Below are 20,901 nucleotides of genomic sequence, written 5' to 3'. Positions count from 1 at the left end.
TGGTAGAAAATGTTGTTTCTTATAGAAAGTACACATATTTCCCATGTTCTTTTCCCCTGCCATTTCTCCATAAAATCGAGTTAAGGGAGAAATTGACGGCTTTGCAGCCGGGATGGAGAATGTTTTATGTACGAACCGGTACACCGATCCACGGGTGTTCAGCCGGCTGCATGCAGTCCCGTTAAGATGAAGGTAAAATGAAAGGACTCAATATCGCCATCTGACGACCTTTGGGCTACTGTATAATGTGTCAAATACGCGGAACATTAAACACGTGGAACCTAAAATTGGGGTTGAGAAGTTTGGGGACTCTTTAAGAGCGGATCAGGTAGGAGAAAGTGCAGAAAATTGTAATGAATGTTAATATGCAATTAAGATTCAAAGCTAATTTTTTACTTCCCCAAAACGTATGTTATTGTCGATATGTAATTAATACTTTGATATGGCGAATAACAACGGTAACTAACGCAAGTTACATTTACCAAAAATGGTGGCGCCCATATAAATATCACTGCAAACATTACATTATCTAGCTACTAATAAACACACGTTTGTACCTTCAGATCTTTTACTTTCTTGCTAAATGTAGACTGTCAAGGTAACTGGAGTGGCCTGCTATTTCCAATGCACCTGTTAGTTTTCTAATACGAGCTAAGTTAGCTACCTAACGTTAATGACAGTAACGTTACATTATTCTGCGCAGTGCAATTTGTTTCCGTATTCTGCAATGTTGTCCAGCTAAATTGAATCTGAATGATAGCTGGTACTGTTGTGCAAACGGGGGACGTGTGTTCTTTGCTTACCACGACAATTTAGTTGTTTACCTTTTTCTTCTTTGACATTTTTTCCAGGCATGTTAATAACCACACGTCGCTGTGCGAAAGCACTGCAGCTCACCCTCGCAGTGATCAAGCCGGATGCAGTGGCGCATCCTGTCATCTTGGAGGTCAGTGAGAGCCAATGGCTTTTGCGTTTGTTTAATGGAATCTGTGATTGTAAATACTGGCTACATTATACTGTAGGCTATAGACACACGCACATACATTAGGCTATTCAGATAACATTTTGAAATAACATTTCGATAGATTTTCGAACTAAAGGACAGCCGATGACCACAAACCGTGGTTAGCTTCTGATTAGCTTCTGGGCTAGCTCCTGGCTAGCTTCTGGCTAGTTTCTGGCCAGCCTCCTGGAGTTTCTGGCTAGCTTCCTGAAGGATTGCAGATCTGAGGTAAATAATACTTTTTTATAAATATAAATTGGTGAGGCTGGTTGCAGGAGAGTGTTTAGAAGATGAGTTGATGGAAAATAAAAATAAAATGTATGTGAAAAAAGTTGTAAATATATATATATACAGGACACGACAAGACGAGGACAAAAGACGTCTGAACTGCTATGCGATCTTGGAATATAAAAAAAAAAAAAAAATATGAACGATGAAACCCCTTTCCCTTTGTCGCACAATCACTGATAACATCTGTGTGGCTGAGATTCCCAAAGATTGGAAAGCAGCTGCGGTCATCCCCCTCTTCAAAGGGGGGGACACTCTTGACCCAAACTGCTACAGACCTATATCTATCCTACCATGCCTTTCTAAGGTCTTCGAAAGCCAAGTCAACAAACAGATTACCGACCATTTTGAATCTCACCATACCTTCTCTGCTATGCAATCTGGTTTCAGAGCTGGTCATGGGTGCACCTCAGCCACGCTCAAGGTCCTAAACGATATCTTAACCGCCATCGATAAGAAACATTACTGTGCAGCCGTATTCATTGATCTGGCCAAGGCTTTCGACTCTGTCAATCACCACATCCTCATCGGCAGACTCAACAGCCTTGGTTTCTCAAATGATTGCCTCGCCTGGTTCACCAACTACTTCTCTGATAGAGTTCAGTGTGTCAAATCTGAGGGTCTGTTGTCCGGACCTCTGGCAGTCTCTATGGGGGTGCCACAGGGTTCAATTCTTGGACCGACTCTCTTCTCTGTATACATCAATGAGGTCGCTCTTGCTGCTGGTGAGTCTCTGATCCACCTCTACGCAGACGACACCATTCTGTATACTTCCGGCCCTTCTTTGGACACTGTGTTAACAACCCTCCAGGCAAGCTTCAATGCCATACAACTCTCCTTCCGTGGCCTCCAACTGCTCTTAAATACAAGTAAAACTAAATGCATGCTCTTCAACCGATCACTACCTGCACCTACCCGCCTGTCCAACATCACTACTCTGGACGGCTCTGACTTAGAATACGTGGACAACTACAAATACTTAGGTGTCTGGTTAGACTGTAAACTCTCCTTCCAGACCCATATCAAACATCTCCAATCCAAAGTTAAATCTAGAATTAGCTTCCTATTTCGCAACAAAGCATCCTTCACTCATGCTGCCAAACATACCCTTGTAAAACTGACCATCCTACCAATCCTCGACTTTGGCGATGTAATTTACAAAATAGCCTCCAATACCCTACTCAACAAACTGGATGCAGTCTATCACAGTGCAATCCGTTTTGTCACCAAAGCCCCATACACTACCCACCATTGCGACCTGTACGCTCTCGTTGGCTGGCCCTCGCTTCATACTCGTCGCCAAACCCACTGGCTCCATGTCATCTACAAGACCCTGCTAGGTAAAGTCCCCCCTTATCTCAGCTCGCTGGTCACCATAGCATCTCCCACCTGTAGCACACGCTCCAGCAGGTATATCTCTCTAGTCACCCCCAAAACCAATTCTTTCTTTGGCCGCCTCTCTTTCCAGTTCTCTGCTGCCAATGACTGGAACGAACTACAAAAATCTCTGAAACTGGAAACACTTATCTCCCTCACTAGCTTTAAGCACCAACTGTCAGAGCAGCTCACAGATTACTGCACCTGTACATAGCCCACATATAATTTAGCCCTATCAACTACCTCTTTCCCAACTGTATTTAATTAATTTATTTATTTTGCTCCTTTGCACCCCATTATTTTTATTTCTACTTTGCACATTCTTCCATTGCAAAACTACCATTCCAGTGTTTTACTTTCTATATTGTATTTACCTTGCCACCAAGGCCTTTTTTTGCCTTTACCTCCCTTCTCACCTCATTTGCTCACATTGTATATAGACTTGTTTATACTTTATTATTGACTGTATGTTTGTTTTGCTCCATGTGTAACTCTGTGTTGTTGTATCTGTCGAACTGCTTTGCTTTATCTTGGCCAGGTCGCAATTGTAAATGAGAACTTGTTCTCAACTTGCCTACCTGGTTAAATAAAGGTAAAATAAAAAAATAAATAAATAAATATTTGAAGTGCATAGGCATTACAAAAATGAATTTGTCAAATTGAACACCAGTGTATTTACACAAGACATATGACCATTATTTTATTGAGTATTTTCATCTTACCGTCCCCCATGGACCGGTTCATACCTAAAACATTCTCCATTCAGGCTGCAAAGATGCAGATGTATTTTTTAATAAAGGGATACTTTGGGATTTTGTTAACGAAGCCCTTTATCTACTTCCCCAGAGTCAGATTAACTCACGGATACCGTTTTATGTCTCTGCATTCAGTACGAAGGAAGTCAAAGGTAGTTTCGCAAGCCAAATGCTAACTAGCTTTAGTGCAATGACTGGAAGTCTATGGTATCTACTAGCATGCTAGCAGTTAACATAGACTTAGTGTCACTGTGCTAATGCTAGTTAGCAACGTCCTTCAAAACTGCACACAGAGATATAAACATGGTATCCACGAGTACATTTGACTCTGGGAAACTAGTTATATAAAGGGCTTCATTGCCAAAATCTTAAAGTATCCCTTTAACTTGATTTAATGGTGAGAAGGGAGGGGGAGGACAATATGAGTACTTTATTTATGAAATCATTTTCCACCACCATGCTAGAGTGGATCCTTGGAATGCTATTCCCGGATGTTGCATATTGAGTTCAGCTAATCTGCTGACTGAACATAGGTGCAACATCAGGAAGTAGTATTAGTCACTCTAGAAAATGGTAGAAAATGTTGTTTCTTATAGAAAGTACACATATTTCCCATGTTCTTTTCCCCTGCCATTTCTCCATAAAATCGAGTTAAGGGAGAAATTGACGGCTTTGCAGCCGGGATGGAGAATGTTTTATGTACGAACCGGTACACCGATCCACGGGTGTTCAGCCGGCTGCATGCAGTCCCGTTAAGATGAAGGTAAAATGAAAGGACTCAATATCGCCATCTGACGACCTTTGGGCTACTGTATAATGTGTCAAATACGCGGAACATTAAACACGTGGAACCTAAAATTGGGGTTGAGAAGTTTGGGGACTCTTTAAGAGCGGATCAGGTAGGAGAAAGTGCAGAAAATTGTAATGAATGTTAATATGCAATTAAGATTCAAAGCTAATTTTTTACTTCCCCAAAACGTATGTTATTGTCGATATGTAATTAATACTTTGATATGGCGAATAACAACGGTAACTAACGCAAGTTACATTTACCAAAAATGGTGGCGCCCATATAAATATCACTGCAAACATTACATTATCTAGCTACTAATAAACACACGTTTGTACCTTCAGATCTTTTACTTTCTTGCTAAATGTAGACTGTCAAGGTAACTGGAGTGGCCTGCTATTTCCAATGCACCTGTTAGTTTTCTAATACGAGCTAAGTTAGCTACCTAACGTTAATGACAGTAACGTTACATTATTCTGCGCAGTGCAATTTGTTTCCGTATTCTGCAATGTTGTCCAGCTAAATTGAATCTGAATGATAGCTGGTACTGTTGTGCAAACGGGGGACGTGTGTTCTTTGCTTACCACGACAATTTAGTTGTTTACCTTTTTCTTCTTTGACATTTTTTCCAGGCATGTTAATAACCACACGTCGCTGTGCGAAAGCACTGCAGCTCACCCTCGCAGTGATCAAGCCGGATGCAGTGGCGCATCCTGTCATCTTGGAGGTCAGTGAGAGCCAATGGCTTTTGCGTTTGTTTAATGGAATCTGTGATTGTAAATACTGGCTACATTATACTGTAGGCTATAGACACACGCACATACATTAGGCTATTCAGATAACATTTTGAAATCATGTGTTTTTGTGGACTAAATTACAATGATCCACATCACATATCAGCCATTTCAGATTAGCTACTGTTTGAAAACACATATTGCACAGATAAAAGGGGGAATAAAGGGGATGATAGTATCTTAGGGTTAGTTACCAGTATGATAGGGTTAGTTACCAGTATGATAGTATCTTAGTGTTAGTTACCAGTATGATAGTATGTTGTGGTTAGTTACCAGTATGATAGTATCTTAGGGTTAGTTACCAGTGTGATAGTATCTTAGGGTTAGTTACCAGTATGATAGTATTTTAGGGTTAGTTACCAGTATGATAGTATCTTAGGGTTAGTTACCAGTGTGATAGTATCTTGTAGTTAGTTACCAGTGTCATAGTATGATAGTATCTTGTAGTTAGTTACCAGTGTGATAGTATCTTGTGGTTAGTTACCGGTATGATAGTATCTTGTGGTTAGTTACCGGTATGATAGTATCTTGTGGTTAGTTACCAGTGTGATAGTATCTTGTAGTTAGTTACCAGTGTGATAGTATCTTGTGGTTAGTTACCGGTATGATAGTATCTTAGGGTTAGTTACCAGTGTGATAGTATATTGTAGTTAGTTATCAGTGTGATAGTATCTTGTAGTTAGTTACCAGTGTGATAGTATGATAGTATATTGTAGTTAGTTACCAGTGTGATAGTATCTTGTGGTTAGTTACCGGTATGATAGTATCTTGTGGTTAGTTACCGGTATGATAGTATCTTGTGGTTAGTTACCGGTATGATAGTATATTGTGGTTAGTTACCGGTATGATAGTATCTTGTGGTTAGTTACCAGTGTGATAGTATCTTGTGGTTAGTTACCGGTATGATAGTATCTTGTGGTTAGTTACCGGTATGATAGTATCTTGTGGTTAGTTACCGGTATGATAGTATCTTGTGGTTAGTTACCGGTATGATAGTATCTTGTGGTTAGTTACCGGTATGATAGTATCTTGTGGTTAGTTACCGGTATGATAGTATCTTGTGGTTAGTTACCGGTATGATAGTATCTTGTGGTTAGTTACCGGTATGATAGTATCTTGTGGTTAGTTACCGGTATGATAGTATCTTGTGGTTAGTTACCGGTATGATAGTATCTTGTGGTTAGTTACCGGTATGATAGTATCTTGTGGTTAGTTACCGGTATGATAGTATCTTGTGGTTAGTTACCGGTATGATAGTATCTTAGGGTTAGTTACCAGTATGATAGTATCTTGTAGTTAGTTACCAGTGTGATAGTATGATAGTATCTTGTAGTTAGTTACCAGTGTGATAGTATCTTGTGGTTAGTTACCGGTATGATAGTATCTTGTGGTTAGTTACCGGTATGATAGTATCTTGTGGTTAGTTACCGGTATGATAGTATCTTGTGGTTAGTTACCAGTGTGATAGTATCTTGTAGTTAGTTACCAGTGTGATAGTATGTTGTGGTTAGTTACCGGTGTGATAGTATCTTGTAGTTAGTTACCAGTGTGATAGTATGTTGTGGTTAGTTACCAGTGTGATAGTATCTTGTGGTTAGTTACCAGTATGATAGTATCTTGTGGTTAGTTACCGGTGTGATAGTATCTTGTGGTTAGTTACCGGTGTGATAGTATCTTGTGGTTAGTTACCAGTGTGATAGTATGTTGTGGTTAGTTACTGGTGTGATAGTATCTAGGTAGTTAGTTACCAGTGTGATAATATCTTTGCCTATTGTAAACACTTGATAATTTTAGGAGTTGATCACATCAGATTTCAAAACATTGATTTATGAAGTCATTTTCAATGGTCCATAGCAAACACCAATTTCAGCTGCATCTTCAATGAAATGTTATCATCCACACAATTGGAGAGTGGACAGAGCTTATTGGCATGTTCTAATTGTGCACATAGGATTATAAATTAACTGAATGAGAGGCAACAAGCCGTTATTTAGACTTCTCTGTTCTTTTCTGATTTAATTACCTTGCCCACTGGCTCAAAGAAAGGAGAGGGAAAAATGCAATGATCATCAAAGATTCAATTTAATGCACTGTTCTATTTAAATACTTTGGTTCCTTTAAAGCTGATTGTCTGTCTGTCTCTCCCTTTATCTGCACAGGAGGGCAGTTTGAGGGGGGCGGGATTTCTAAGATGTAATAAAAGCCATCAATATTTGGGCTGTTGACATTTTAAATGCTGTAAATAAGATTTCTGACTGAGAACTCAGACAATGGTGATGATATCCACTGGAGTCCCACATTGTAGGTGAAAGTCTAGTATTTAGATGAGAGTAGTACTGTATAGTCTATTTAGTATCTGGATGAGAAGTAACGCCTCTCTCCCTTCCAGGCCCTTCACCAGAGAATCATAGAGAACAGGAAGTACTATATACTTCTCTACCTTCCAGGCCCGCACCAGAGAATCTTAGAGAACAGGAAATAATATATACTTCTCTACCTTCCAGGCCCTTCACCAGAGAATCCTAGAGAACAACTTCATCATTGTCAGGTCCAAAGACCTGGTGTGGAGGAGACAGGACTCTGAGAAGTTCTACTCTGAACATGCAGGTAAGGTTCTAGATGGTTCTACCGTCAAATTAGAACGTATCTTTATGGGTTCTATTTGGAACATGCAGGTACATTTTATAAGCTAGATATGGTTCTACCATAGAAAACATATTAGCTTTATATGTATTGTAATAAAACAGGCAGGGAGAGTGAGCTCGTCTGTGGTGATATTCCTGACACCAGTGTAATGAAACAGGCAGGGAGAGTGAGCTCGTCTGTGGTGATATTCCTGACACCAGTGTAATGAAATAGGCAGGGAGAGTGAGCTCGTCTGTGGTGATATTCCTGACACCAGTGTAATGAAATAGGCAGGGAGAGTGAGCTCGTCTGTGGTGATATTCCTGACACCAGTGTAATGAAATAGGCAGGGAGAGTGAGCTCGTCTGTGGTGATATTCCTGACACCAGTGTAATGAAACAGGCAGGGAGAGTGAGCTCGTCTGTGGTGATATTCCTGACACCAGTGTAATGAAATAGGCAGGGAGAGTGAGCTCGTCTGTGGTGATATTCCTGACACCAGTGTAATGAAACAGGCAGGGAATCCCTCAACCTTCTGGCCCGTAGCTCTGCGCTCCATCGACTGTGCCACAAAAAGCTTGTGTGGCAGAGTCAATATCCGGAGTTATGAACACATGGTCGCCACAGTATTCTCTATGGGTTTTCTTCTGAGCACGCAGCTGAAGGTTAAGCCAACCGTCAAAGGCTTAAGCTAAACCGAAGGAATGCTATGGACACCGTCTGGTAATAAAATGTCCTGTCCCGTTGTAGCCGCTACAATCACAACAAACTTAAAATGTTCGACAGACCCATGTTTATTATGTGGAGTCTGCTAGAAATTAATTGTCCATTTTCCTGCTTGAACAACTTTTAACTGTGACAAGCTTTTTAAGGCACAGCTTCAACTACAGCTTTAAAAGCACAATTTGTTTTTATTTCCCCTTTATTTAACCAGGTAGGCCAGTTTAGAACAAGTTCTCATTTACAACTGCGACCTCTGGCCAAGATAAAGCAAAGCAGTGCGACACAAACAACAACAACAACAGAGTTACACATGGAGTAAAACAAACATACAGTCAATAACACAATAGAAAAAGTCTATATACAGTGTGTGCAAATGAGGTAAGATAAGGGAGGTAAGGCAAAAAATAGGAGTTGGTCCTCCTTTGCTGCTATAACAGCCTCCACTCTTCAGGGAAGGCTTTCCACTAGATGCTGGAACATTGCTGCTATAACAGCCTCCACTCTTCAGGGAAGGCTTTCCACTAGATGTTGGAACATTGCTGCTATAACAGCCTCCACTCTTCAGGGAAGGCTTTCCACTAGATGTTGGAACATTGCTGCGGGGACTTGCTTCCATTCAGCTACAAGAGCATTAGTGAGGTCGGTGCACTGATGTTGGGAAATTAGACCAGGCTCGCAGTCGGCGTTTCAATTCATCCCAAAGGTGTTTGATGCGGTTGAGGTCAGGGCTCTGTGCAGGCCAGTCAAGTTCTTCCACACCGATTTTTGACAAACCATTTCTGTATGGTCCTCGTCTTGTGCAAGGGGGCATTGTCATGCTGAAACAGGAAAGGGCTTTCCCCAAACTGTTGCCACAAAGTTGGAAGAACAGAATCGTCTAGAATGTTATTGTATGCTGTAGCGTGGTTTGTTCTGCGTTGTGTACTTTTAATTAGGACGCTGCCAAAACTGGAGGTCTGCTGGTTTAATTATTTTTATTTGCCCTGCACACGAAGAGACAACACACAATATGTTAGCCCTTGGCGCAGTCCTAGCTCTCAGGCACAAGCACACGGACACTCACTCAAACACTGTCCCAAGTACTCACAAGTTACAATAGGTACCCTAGTTAGTGAGCTGGGTGAAACTTGTTAACATAAATCTTTTTCTTGTCCACATTGTAACAAACTTATGGTAGCATAACAGCACATTGTGTAACATTACCACGGTTTTATATTGAACAATTTGGGAGCCAAGGACAACATACCTTGCTATGCCGAAGGTCAGGCAAAAGAGAACAATAAGGGGGTATGGAAATACAGATAACCCGCGATGGACCAAACCAACGTTGCTTCCAGAGGCAGTTTTGAACTCAGTAGTGAGTGTTGCAACCGTGGACAGACGATTTTTTACGAAGTACTCGCTTCAGCACTAGGCGGTCCCGCTCTGTGAGCTTGTGTGGCCTACCACTTCGCGGCTGAGCCGTTGTTGCTCCTAGACGTTTCCACTTCACAATAGCAGCACTTACTGTTGACCGGGGCAGCTCTAGCAGGGCAGAAATTTGATAAACTGACTTGTTGGAAATGTGGCATCCTATGACGGTGCCACGTTGATAGTCACTGAGTTCTTCATTAAGGCCATTCTATGGCCAATGTTTGTCTATGGAGATTGCATGGCGGTGTGCTTGATTTTATACAACTGTCAGCAGTGGGTGTGGCAAAGAGTCAAAACTCGGAATGATTCGTCCAGCTCTCTTTGGTCTAAATAAGGTTTATTTTTTATTTTAAATACATTTTGTTAACATTTCTAAAAACCTGTTTTTCTTTATGGGATATTGTGTGTAGATAGATTGAGATTTTTTAAAGATAAAAACAAAAAAAATCCATGTTCTAATAAGGCTGTAACTTAATGTGGAAAAAGTCAAGGGGTCTGAATACTTTCTGAATGCACTGTGTATGTATATATATATTGATTATCTTGATCAGATGTTTACTTAGTTTTTTCCCTCATGTTATAGAATCTAGCAAATGCCTTTATTGCAATAATAATCCATTTAGCAGACTATTTTTATTAATTTTTTATCCAAAGGGAGTTAAGTCATTTTTTAAATTTGACCTTTATTTAAGTCAGTTAAGAACAAATTCTTATTTTCAATGACGGCCTAGGAACAGTGGGTTAACGGCCTGTTCAGGGGAACAGTGGGTTAACTGCCTGTTCAGGGGAACAGTGGGTTAACTGCCTGTTCAGGGGAACAGTGGGTTAACGGCCTGTTCAGGGGCAGAACGACAGATTTTTTACCTTGTCAGCTCGGGGATTTGGATCTTGCAACCTTCCGGTTACTAGTCCAACGCTCTAACCACTAGGCTACCTGCTGCCCCAAATGCAAGCATACATGTTTCCATGGGGACAAGCGCCATGCTCTACCAACTAACAACCGCCACATAGAACCACCTCATACCGCCTCGTATCACCACATAGAACCACCTCATACCGCCTCGTATCACCACATAGAACCACCTCATACCGCCTCGTATCACCACATAGAACCAACCACCTCATACCGCCTCGTATCACCACATAGAAGCACCTCGTATCGCCAAATAGAACCACCACGTACCACCACACATATTACCACATAAAACCACTTCATAGAACTTCCTCATATCATCACATAGAACCGCCTCATATTGCCAAATAGAACCGCCACGTAACACCACATAGAACCACCTCATACCACTTCATAGAACGTCCTCATATCATCACATAGAACCACCACGTAACACCACATAGAACCACCACGTATCACCACATAGAACCACCACGTATCACCACATAGAACCACCACGTAACACCACATAGAACCACCACGTATCACCACATAGAACCACCACGTAACACCACATAGAACCTCCTCATAGAACCACCACGTATCACCACATAGAACCTCCTCGTATCACCACATAGAACCACCACGTATCACCACATAGAACCGCCACGTATCACCACATAGAACCTCCTCGTATCACCACATAGAACCGCCACGTATCACCACATAGAACCGCCACGTATCACCACATAGAACCGCCACGTATCACCACATAGAACCTCCTCATAGAACCACCACGTAACACCACATAGAACCACCACAAATCACCACATAGAACCTCCTCATAGAACCACCACGTAACACCACATAGAACCACCACAAATCACCACATAGAACCTCCTCATAGAACCACCACGTATCACCACATAGAACCTCCTCGTAACACCACATAGAACCACCACATAGAACCTCCTCATAGAACCACCACGTATCACCACATAGAACCGCCTCATATCACCACGTAGAACCACCATATATCGTTGATGCGTCTTTGTGTGTTTTGTCTCATCTCTCAGGACGGTTCTTCTACCAAAGACTGGTTGAGTTCATGTCCAGGTAAGCTTCAAGTCATTTCTCCTCACACTTTAATGTAGCGAACATAACTTTTTAATGTGTGTGCCAAATGGCACCCTATTTGGACTAAAGTAGTGTACTATGTAGGGAATAGGCTGCCGTTTGGGACGCACACCTCTGACTCATATTCATTGTATAACTTCCCCTTTATCAAATTGTATTGGTCACATATTTACCTTTATCTCCCGCTGTGATGTGATGCAAGCGCTGTTGAATGTGAAGACAAAAGCATCTTGCCAACTAAACACAGTATGTCACTTCGACTCGATCTGATTGGTCAACGGATCAATTAGTGGAAAGAGAATCAGAATTGGTCTGCCTGTGTAAACGCGGCCGTTGTCACATTCATACTGCTGAGATGCAATCACATGGAAACTCAAGTACTGGGGCCGGATTCACAAAGCCTTAAGGATACTTGGGTCGGCAGGTAGCCTAGTGGTTAGAGCGTTGGGCCAGTAACCGAAAGGTTGCCTGATCGAATCCCTGAGCTGACATGGTAAAAATCTGTCGTTCTGCCCCCTGTTCCTAGGCCGTCATTGTAAAGTAGGATGAGTAGGATGTCTCTGAGTGGATCTGGTCTTTTTCCATCATACGGACATTTTAAGCAATTATAATTTGAGGCTGGCTGGATATTTTAAAGATGATTCTCTTGTGCTCACACAGATTAGGTGGAACTCTTTGTCAAAAGGCTGCCTAGTCTGAACCTCCCCCCCCCCCCCATTGCTCTGTTGTGATTCAGTGGTCCGATGCGGGCCTACGTCCTGGCTAGAGAGGACGCCATAACCCACTGGAGAGAACTGATGGGTCCTACCAAGGTGTTCAGGGCCCGCTATACCTCTCCCTTAACCATCAGAGCCCAGTACGGACTCACTGACACCAGGAATACCACACACGGCTCTGGTAAGTACCCCAGTGCTCTTGTGGGTCTGGTATGGTCCCCAGTGCTCTTGTGGGTCTGGTAAGGCCCCCAGGGCTCTTGTGGGTCTGGTAAGGCCCCCAGTGCTCTTGTGGGTCTGGTATGGCCCCCAGTGCTCTTGTGGGTCTGGTATGGCCCCCAGGGCTCTTGTGGGTCTGGTAAGGCCCCCAGTGCTCTTGTGGGTCTGGTAAGGCCCCCAGGGCTCTTGTGGGTCTGGTAAGGCCCCCAGGGCTCTTGTGGGTCTGGTAAGGCCCCCAGGGCTCTTGTGGGTCTGGTAAGGCCCCCAGGGCTCTTGTGGGTCTGGTAAGGCCCCCAGGGCTCTTGTGCGTCTGGTAAGGCCCCCAGGGCTCTTGTGGGTCTGAAATGGCTGCTTTTTTAATAATGCAGTAGTTTTGACCAGGGCTCAGGGTTTGGTGCTTTTAAAAAAATATTTTTGATCTATTGATCTAGTTGAGTCCCATTGAGATAGAATAAAAATCACAAGCCTCGCTGATCCACGTTTCAAGTAGCAGATCAATGGCATGAGTGTTTTTCCCCTGTCCTGGTATTATCTGCACACATATGGCTTCATCCTCTCTACACCGAGCGCCGTTTCTCTAATAGAAGGTTGTAGGATGTAGCTGTTGTTACGGAGTGTGTGTCCTGCCACGCTGAACAAAGAGAAACATTGATGATGTTCAGGGGAACAGCAGTGAACTGATCTGTAGATCAAGGGTCTCTGACATACTTTCTTACGTACGTTTTCAGGACTTTTTGGGGAGTACAAATGTAGTCCTATTCAAAATCATATTTTCTTAAACTTAACACTACACCCTTAAGACTAAAATAACAATTTTAACAAATACAGGACTTCAAAAATAAAATATTGTTTTCTTACCTTGTCAGGATATTCTGGTCCTGATAATGTAGGAAGACACACGCACGCACGCACGCACGCACACACACACACACACACACACACACTGTTTCTGTACCTGTTGTTTACCAAGCATGTGACAAATATTTGTTTAGTGTGTGTTAATTCAAATTTTTTACACACACACACAACAGTTATTTATAGCTGTCAATCAAATAATCTAGGTATTAATTGTATGTGATAGCTATCAATATAGGTTTTGTATTAGACAACCAGAATAATTTGAGTAAATCTCCTCTACTGATTTGCAGTCTGCAATACTTTGGGGGCATCGCAGCCCATATACAACTTTATCTTCATGTTTTGTCTGGTGCTGGTGGTTGAGACTCCTGACCATAAACTGTATGCCATAACTTTAATAACACCAATGTCATTTAAAGATTTAGTTGATTCTACTAACATGCCAAAGTAAATTTCCCAAGCTTGGGCTAATTAAAAGTCTTCTCATGAAGGAATTTAAAAATTCTTCCCGTTTCCAGATTCGGCGGAGTCGGCGCGGAGGGAGATCAGTTTCTTCTTCCCAGACTTCAGTCAGGAGACGTGGATGGAGAGAGAGGAGCTGAGGTTCAGGAAGGGACGCATGGAGGACAACCAGAAGAAACAGATACACACGTTACCAGTTCCCAGCTAACTGCTGACCTCAGCACACATTTAAACAAATACTTGACTGGACTAGGGGCCTGCGTTCATAAAATATCTCAGTAAGAGTGTACAGTATATAACAGTACCAGTCAAAAGTTTGGACACACCTACTCACTCAAGGGTTTTTATTTTTACTATTTTCTACATTGTAGAATAATAGTGAAGACATCAAAACTATGAAATAACACATATGGAATCATGTAGTATCCAAAAAAAAGTGTTAAACAAATCAAAATATATTTTATATTTGAGAATTTTCAAAGTAACCACCCTTTTGCCTTGATGACAGCTTTGTACACGCTTGGCATTCTCTCAACCAGCTTCACCTGGAATGCTTTCCCATCAATCTTGAAGGAGTTCCCACATATGCTGAGCACTTGTTGGCTGCTTTTCCTCCACTCAATTCAACCATGATGGCCTGATTCACGCAGTCTCCTCAGAATAGTTGAGGTTGAGATGTGTCTGTTACTTGAACTCTGTGAAGCATTTATTTGGGCTGTAATTTCTGACACTGGTAACTCTAATGAACTTATCCTCTGCAGCAGAAGTAACTCTGGGTCTTTCCTTTCCTGTGGCGGTCCTCATGAGAGTTTTTCATCATAGCGCTTGATGGTTTTTGCGACTGCACTTGAAGAAACGTTCAAAGTTCTTGACATTTTTCCGGATTGACTGACCTTCATGTCTTAAAGTAATGATGGACTGTCGTTTCTCTTTGCTTATTTGAGCTGTCCTTGCCATAATATGGACTTGGTCTTTTACCAAATAGGGCCATCTTCTGTATACCACCCCTACCTTGTCACAACACAACTGATTGGCTCAAACTCATTAAGAAGGAAAGAAATTCCACAGATGAACTTTTAACAAAGCTGGTTGAGAGAATGTCAAGGGAGTGCAAAGCTGTCATCAAGGCAAAGGGTGGCTACTTTGAAGAATCTCAAATATAAAATGTATTTTGGTTACTACATGATTCCATATGTGTTATTCATAGTTTTGTCGTCTTCACTATTATTTAACAATATAGAAAATAGTCAATATAAAGATGTACTTTGACATTATTCCAATCACAATTGTCTGCAGTTGATACTATGTAAATAATGCAACGTCTATGACATGACTTTAAAAAAGGAAATGAAACCACAAAGCACTCGCACGTCATCTGTTTTTATCGTCAGTACAAATGTACACTGGCCATATCGATAAACATCGACTAAAGAGCCAAAACGACCTGACAAAGGTTACCAACAAGCTCTGTTACTTTAGAGTGTACAAATAGACCGTATACTTACTGAGGCGGTTTGCCATCGAATTAGAAAAACGCAATTGAAAACTGCTGTGTTTGTATGCTGTGACCTGTGACCCTCGTTTCCCCTTTTCAGATTCAATATGGATCGTTCAAACCAGGGAAATTCTAAGCCATTGCCAACTGCTTCCATTGTACATTTTTCCAATTTGAATTGGAGATGTGTTTTAAATTGATGAGGGAAAAAAAAACATTTCTTTTTTATTTTATCAAACTATTCCTCCTTTTTTTGACCAACGTCTAAAACTTTGTGAGAGGATCTTCTGACGCTACCGTAGCGATCCAATAGACGAAGGGTATAAATGATCATACTCCACAGATACATACATCTGTTTTCGAATCAAGCTCTCTTCATGTAGAGCTAGATACTAGATGTGTAGTCACTTCAAATCATTCAGTCACTAGTTCGTACAGTCAACTCATAAAGTCACTCGTTCACCCCCCCCCCCCCCCCAAAAAAAGTGCCTCTTCAATTTAGAAGACATACTTTGTAGTCTACAGTTATTTTTTATTTTTTTATCCGTCAAGACAAAACAAACACTACCCAACGAGTTGCCTATTGAAATACTAAACATATACATTACAAAACGACCTACTTCTGGTTTCCTTCAGGAACATCCGCTTTGTGTTATGTCTTCAATATGGCCGACAAGCTACCCGGTACAGTACAGCTCAGTTCCTAACAGCTCCAAGTTCCTCCTCTTGTGCTTAAAAAAATAATAATCTTCAGTATCGTGTCCATAGAGAGAAAACTGTCTTATCAGAGCTTATCAGAGCTGGTATCAGGCAAGATGGCGGACCGATTGTGCAGTGGTTTCGAACCTTATTTTCTCTCTAGTAATCTATCTCTATGGTCGTGTCTTTTGTCTTTCTCGTCCTCCAATAGTCCAAATGGCGTTCGGCGTCAAATGAAAGTTTATTGGTCTTGTACACAGATGTTACCGCAGGTGCAGAGAAATGCTTGTGTTTCTAGTCCAGTAATACCTAGCAATACAAAAACAAACAATACACACATAATCCCCCCCAAAATAAATGATATAGGATTAACGATGACTGGAATACAGTATATACATATGAAGGGGACAGCAGTAGTTATATAGGATGAGCCATGACTAGAGTACAGTATACCGTATACAGTTAAAGTCTAAAGTTTACATACACTTAGGTTGAAGTCATTAAAACAAATTTTTCAACCCCTTGAAAATTCCAGAAAATTATGTCATGGATTTAGAAGCTTCTGATAGGCTAATTAACATAATTTGAGTCAATTGGAGGTGTACCTGTAAATGTATTTCAAGGCCTACCTTCAAACTCAGTGCCTCTTTGCTTGACATCATGGGGAAATCAAAAGAAATCGGCCAAGACCTCAGATTTAAAAAAATGTAGACCTCCACAAGTCTGGTTCATCCTTGGGAGCAATTTCCAAACACCTGAAGGTACCACGTTCATCTGTACAAACAATAGTACACAAGTATAAACACCATGGGACCACGCAGCCGTCATACCGCTCAGGAAGGAGATGCGTTCTGTCTCCTAGAGATGAACGTACTTTGGTGCGAAAAGTGCAAATCAATCCCAGAACAACAGCAAAGGACCTTGTGAAGATGCTGGTGGAAACAGGTACAAATGTATCTATAGCCACAGTAAAACAAGTCCTATATCGACATAACCTGAAAAGGCCACTCAGCAAGGAAGAAGCCGCCATAAAAAAAGCCTGACTAGTTTGCAACTGCACATGGAGACAAAGATCGTACTTTTTTGTAGAAATGTCCTCTGGTCTGATGAAACAAAAATAGAACTGTTTGGCCATAATGACCATCGTTATGTTTGGAGGAAAAAGGGGGAGGCTTGCAAGCCAAAGAACACCATCCCAACCGTGAAGCACGGGGGTGGCAGCATCATGTTGTGGGGGTGCTTTGCTGCAGGAGGGACTGGTGCACTTCACAAAATAGATGCCATCATGAGGGAGGAAAATAATGTGGATATTGTAGCAACCCGCACAGACAGCTGTGTGTTATGTGTTAGGCTAGTAGGTGGTTGTGTTGTACTTACCAGTACCCAGTGTTCGCGGGGTCCGACATGCCAATCAACCTGCTATCTGCCGACCACGGGAATGCCTGGAATGTTCTGATGCCGGGCATCCTGGCGGTTGGCGGAGTGGCGTGGAGAGGGGTTGGGCAGGGGGATGGAGCATTGGAATTCAAGACCAGGTTTAGCCATTGTTCTCCCTCTTACGTCTGGCCTTCACAAGAGAAGCTCACGGTTGGTTTGTGGGGTATCTTTCATTTATTTGGCGTGGGCTACGGCCAAACAGTAGCCTGTGTTAAAGTTGGGTTAATAAACAGTCAATTCGTAAACTCAACCCTGGACAATTGTTACTTTATGATCTAGTCAGGTCATTACAATATTTTCCGTACATAAAAATTATTGTATTTTCAGCTGTTTGAAGCTGGTGTACAAAACCGGAAGTAAAAGACGCACAAAATGAAACTTAAGAACGGGACGCATAGAAATAGTCCACATTAGAACAGATCTACCGCTACTTAGACTTGCTTTCAATGAGAATGGCAGATCTGTAACACACATTTCTATGTGTATTTGGTGGGTCACCAAAACAAGTTTACATATTGCAGCTTTAATTGATTATTTCAATGTCACTGTGTTTTGGCAGTTTTTTTAGTGGACATGAAAATAACAATTGGATTTTTCTATCAATGTATCAAAATATGTAGTCTGTGTTGTATTGGCACAGAGGTTAAGGCTAATAACAGTAGCCTACGATTTTCACAGCTGTTTAGGATAACAGGACCTCAAGTCTATCCTCGTGGTAATAATAACAGGTCAAAATAAAGGAATGCAATGTCGTTTCCATAGAAAATGAGACAGATGCGACAGAAAACAACTTTTCTAAATGAATGATTAAACATGCATGGATTTACAGTCAACTGTAGCCTACCCTTCCTTTTTCGTGCGTGTTCATATGACAGAAAAAGTTTAACAAGCATTGGCTGGCGTAAATTGACTTACTATCGTATTTAAGGACATCCGCCGGTTTCCTATGTTTTCTTCTGTCCTCCCTCGATTCCTGAACGAGTACCACCAGCGATACAGCGCAAACATTTTGTGTCAATAATGACACTGTCCTGTCGCCGACTGTGTGTGTGTACTGGCGCGACAAGCGTGAAAGAGCTTGCACCATGAGCACATGCCGTATTATGAGCTTGTAATGTCATTTATGTAAAAAACGTAAGAAATCTTCCTGTGTCTCTTCTCGACATGGACTATAGTGAAAAAAAAACATACAGTTTACTGGCAGTTAGTAGGTTCCTCTTCTCTGGAATGAAGCATCACACTGAATGTATTTTTTTTTGACATTGCGCAGTACATCTAATTACATTGTAATGAATTGCTCATTGTAAAATCAATTAGTATTCTTTATTTTATATGGGAGGTTTCGATCTAAATTGAAATCAATTGAAAACTAAAAACATGTTCATGCTACTGGATCTAAAATCCCAGAAGCACCTGCTCTAACAGCTCACGGTGAGGTGTCTGTGTGAGTCAAATGTATTGTGTCAGTCATGGTTATTTGTACAGTTTAATTACGTTACCCAGAGGGTGAATCTGAATTGTGTTCACACTTGATTTTTTTAGAGTAAGATGTTCACTATTATGTCCACAAGAGGGAAGTCACAGCTCAGTTAAGTTGTTATCACACGCACACAGAGACACACACACACACACACACACACACACACACGGAAGGTGTGTTTCTCTTTGTTAACAACAACTGATGCCTGATCTTTAATATCAGGAAGTCTCAAAGTTCTGCTCGCCTGAGTTAAAATGCCTCACGATAAGCTAAGACCATACTATGGTAAGAGAGTTTTCGTCTATATTTTTCATAGCTGTCTATTTACCACCACTAAACCGATGCTGGCACTAAGACCGCACGCATAGACCTGTATAGGGCCATAACCAAACAAGAAAATGCTTATCCAGAGGCGACGCGCCTAGTGATTGAGAAGTTTACCACATCAGTCACCGGCTTCATTAAGAAGTGCATCGACGACGTCCGCGTTGCCTAGCAACAGCCCCAAAACATCACTGCTCTGCTCTAGAGGAGATCTGCATGGAGGAATGGGCCAAAATACCAGCAACAGTGTGTGAAAACCTTGTGAAGACTTACAGAAAACGTTTGACTTCTGTCATTGCCAACAAAGGCTATATAACAAAGTATTGAGATAAACCTTTGTTATTGAACAAATACTTATTTTCCACCATAATTTGCAAATAAATAAATAAAAAATCCTACAATGTGATTTTCTGGATTTTTTTTTCTCTCAAATTGTCTGTCATAGTTGATGTGTACCTATGATGAAAAGTACAGGCCTCTCTCATCTTTTTAAGTGGGATAACTTTGACAATTGGTAGCTGACTAAATACTTTTTTGCCCCACTGTATATATATAAGGTAACCTGGCTACAGAACTCACATCTGCAGTCATAAAATGCGCTGAAAGACTGATCACATCGACACCATCATCCCAGACAGCCTGGACCCACTCCAATTCCCATACCGCCCCAAACAGATCCACAGAAGACGCAATATCTATGGCACTCCACACTGCCCTTTCCCACCTGGACAAGAGGAGCACCTACAGTGAGGGAACCAAAGTATTTGATCCCCTGCTGATTTTGTACGTTTGCCCACTGACAAAGAAATGATCAGTCTATAATTTTAACGGTGGGTTTATTTGAACAGTGAGAGACAGAATAACAACGAAATAACTCCAGAAAAAATGCATATCAAAAATGTTATAAATTGATTTGCATTTTAATGAGGGAAATAAGTATTTGACCCCTCTGCAAAACATGACTTGGTACTTTGTGGCAAAACCCTTGTTGGCAATCACAGACGTCAGACGTTTCTTGTAGTCGGCCACCAGGTTGGCACACATCTCAGGAGGGATTTTGTCCCACTCCTCTTTGCAGATCTTCTCCAAGTCATTAAGGTTTCGAGGCTGACGTTTGGAAACTCAAACCTTCAGCTCCCTCCACATATTTTCTATGGGATTAAGGTCTGGAGACTGGCTAGGCCACTCCAGGACCTTTAACGTGCTTCTTCTTGAGCCACTCCTTTGTTGCCTTGGCCGTGTGTTTTGGGTCATTGTCATGCTGGAATACCCGTCCACGACCCATTTTCAATGCCCTGGCTGAGGGAAGGAGGTTCTCACCCAAGATTTGACGGTACATGACCCCGTCCAACGTCCCTTTGATGCGGTGAAGTTGTCCTGTCCCCTTAGCAGAAAAAACATGTCTGTGTGCGAGTTGG

The 20,901-nt window shown here is 41.6% G+C and overlaps 1 protein-coding gene and 1 long non-coding RNA gene across 18 annotated transcripts; one reads left to right on the top strand and one right to left on the bottom strand.

Moving 5' to 3' along the window:
• Positions 1-304: 304 nt before the first annotated feature.
• On the top strand, positions 305-15,408 carry nme6 (NME/NM23 nucleoside diphosphate kinase 6). 17 transcript variants are annotated; one of them, XM_090233295.1, is made up of 7 exons: positions 305-328; positions 852-946; positions 4,846-4,940; positions 7,512-7,614; positions 11,736-11,775; positions 12,533-12,693; positions 14,105-15,408. In XM_090233295.1, exons 3-7 carry the CDS (start codon positions 4,848-4,850, stop codon positions 14,254-14,256), a joined length of 549 nt encoding a protein of 182 aa, XP_090089421.1. In that variant the 5' UTR covers positions 305-328; positions 852-946; positions 4,846-4,847; the 3' UTR covers positions 14,257-15,408. The 17 variants fall into 17 exon arrangements, with proteins under 17 accessions (XP_090089421.1, XP_090089425.1, XP_090089422.1 ...); XM_090233296.1 differs by lacking the exon at positions 305-328 and having other exon boundaries at positions 756-946; XM_090233298.1 differs by lacking the exons at positions 305-328; positions 852-946 and adding an exon at positions 1,086-1,231.
• Positions 15,409-16,063: 655 nt separating this feature from the next.
• On the bottom strand, positions 16,064-18,921 carry LOC149984189 (uncharacterized). Its single transcript, XR_016495504.1, has 2 exons — positions 18,595-18,921; positions 16,064-17,885 (listed from the first exon to the last, which is right to left on the bottom strand). It is a non-coding gene; the product is annotated as an uncharacterized LOC149984189 (long non-coding RNA).
• Positions 18,922-20,901: the final 1,980 nt, after the last annotated feature.

Source organism: Oncorhynchus mykiss, chromosome 4, assembly GCF_057628025.1.
Source record: "Oncorhynchus mykiss isolate SJ-2025 chromosome 4, ASM5762802v1, whole genome shotgun sequence".
Taxonomy (NCBI): Eukaryota; Metazoa; Chordata; class Actinopteri; order Salmoniformes; family Salmonidae; genus Oncorhynchus; species Oncorhynchus mykiss.
The sequence above is the reverse complement of the archived record's forward strand: the minus strand, read 5'-3'. Positions and strand labels throughout refer to the sequence as shown.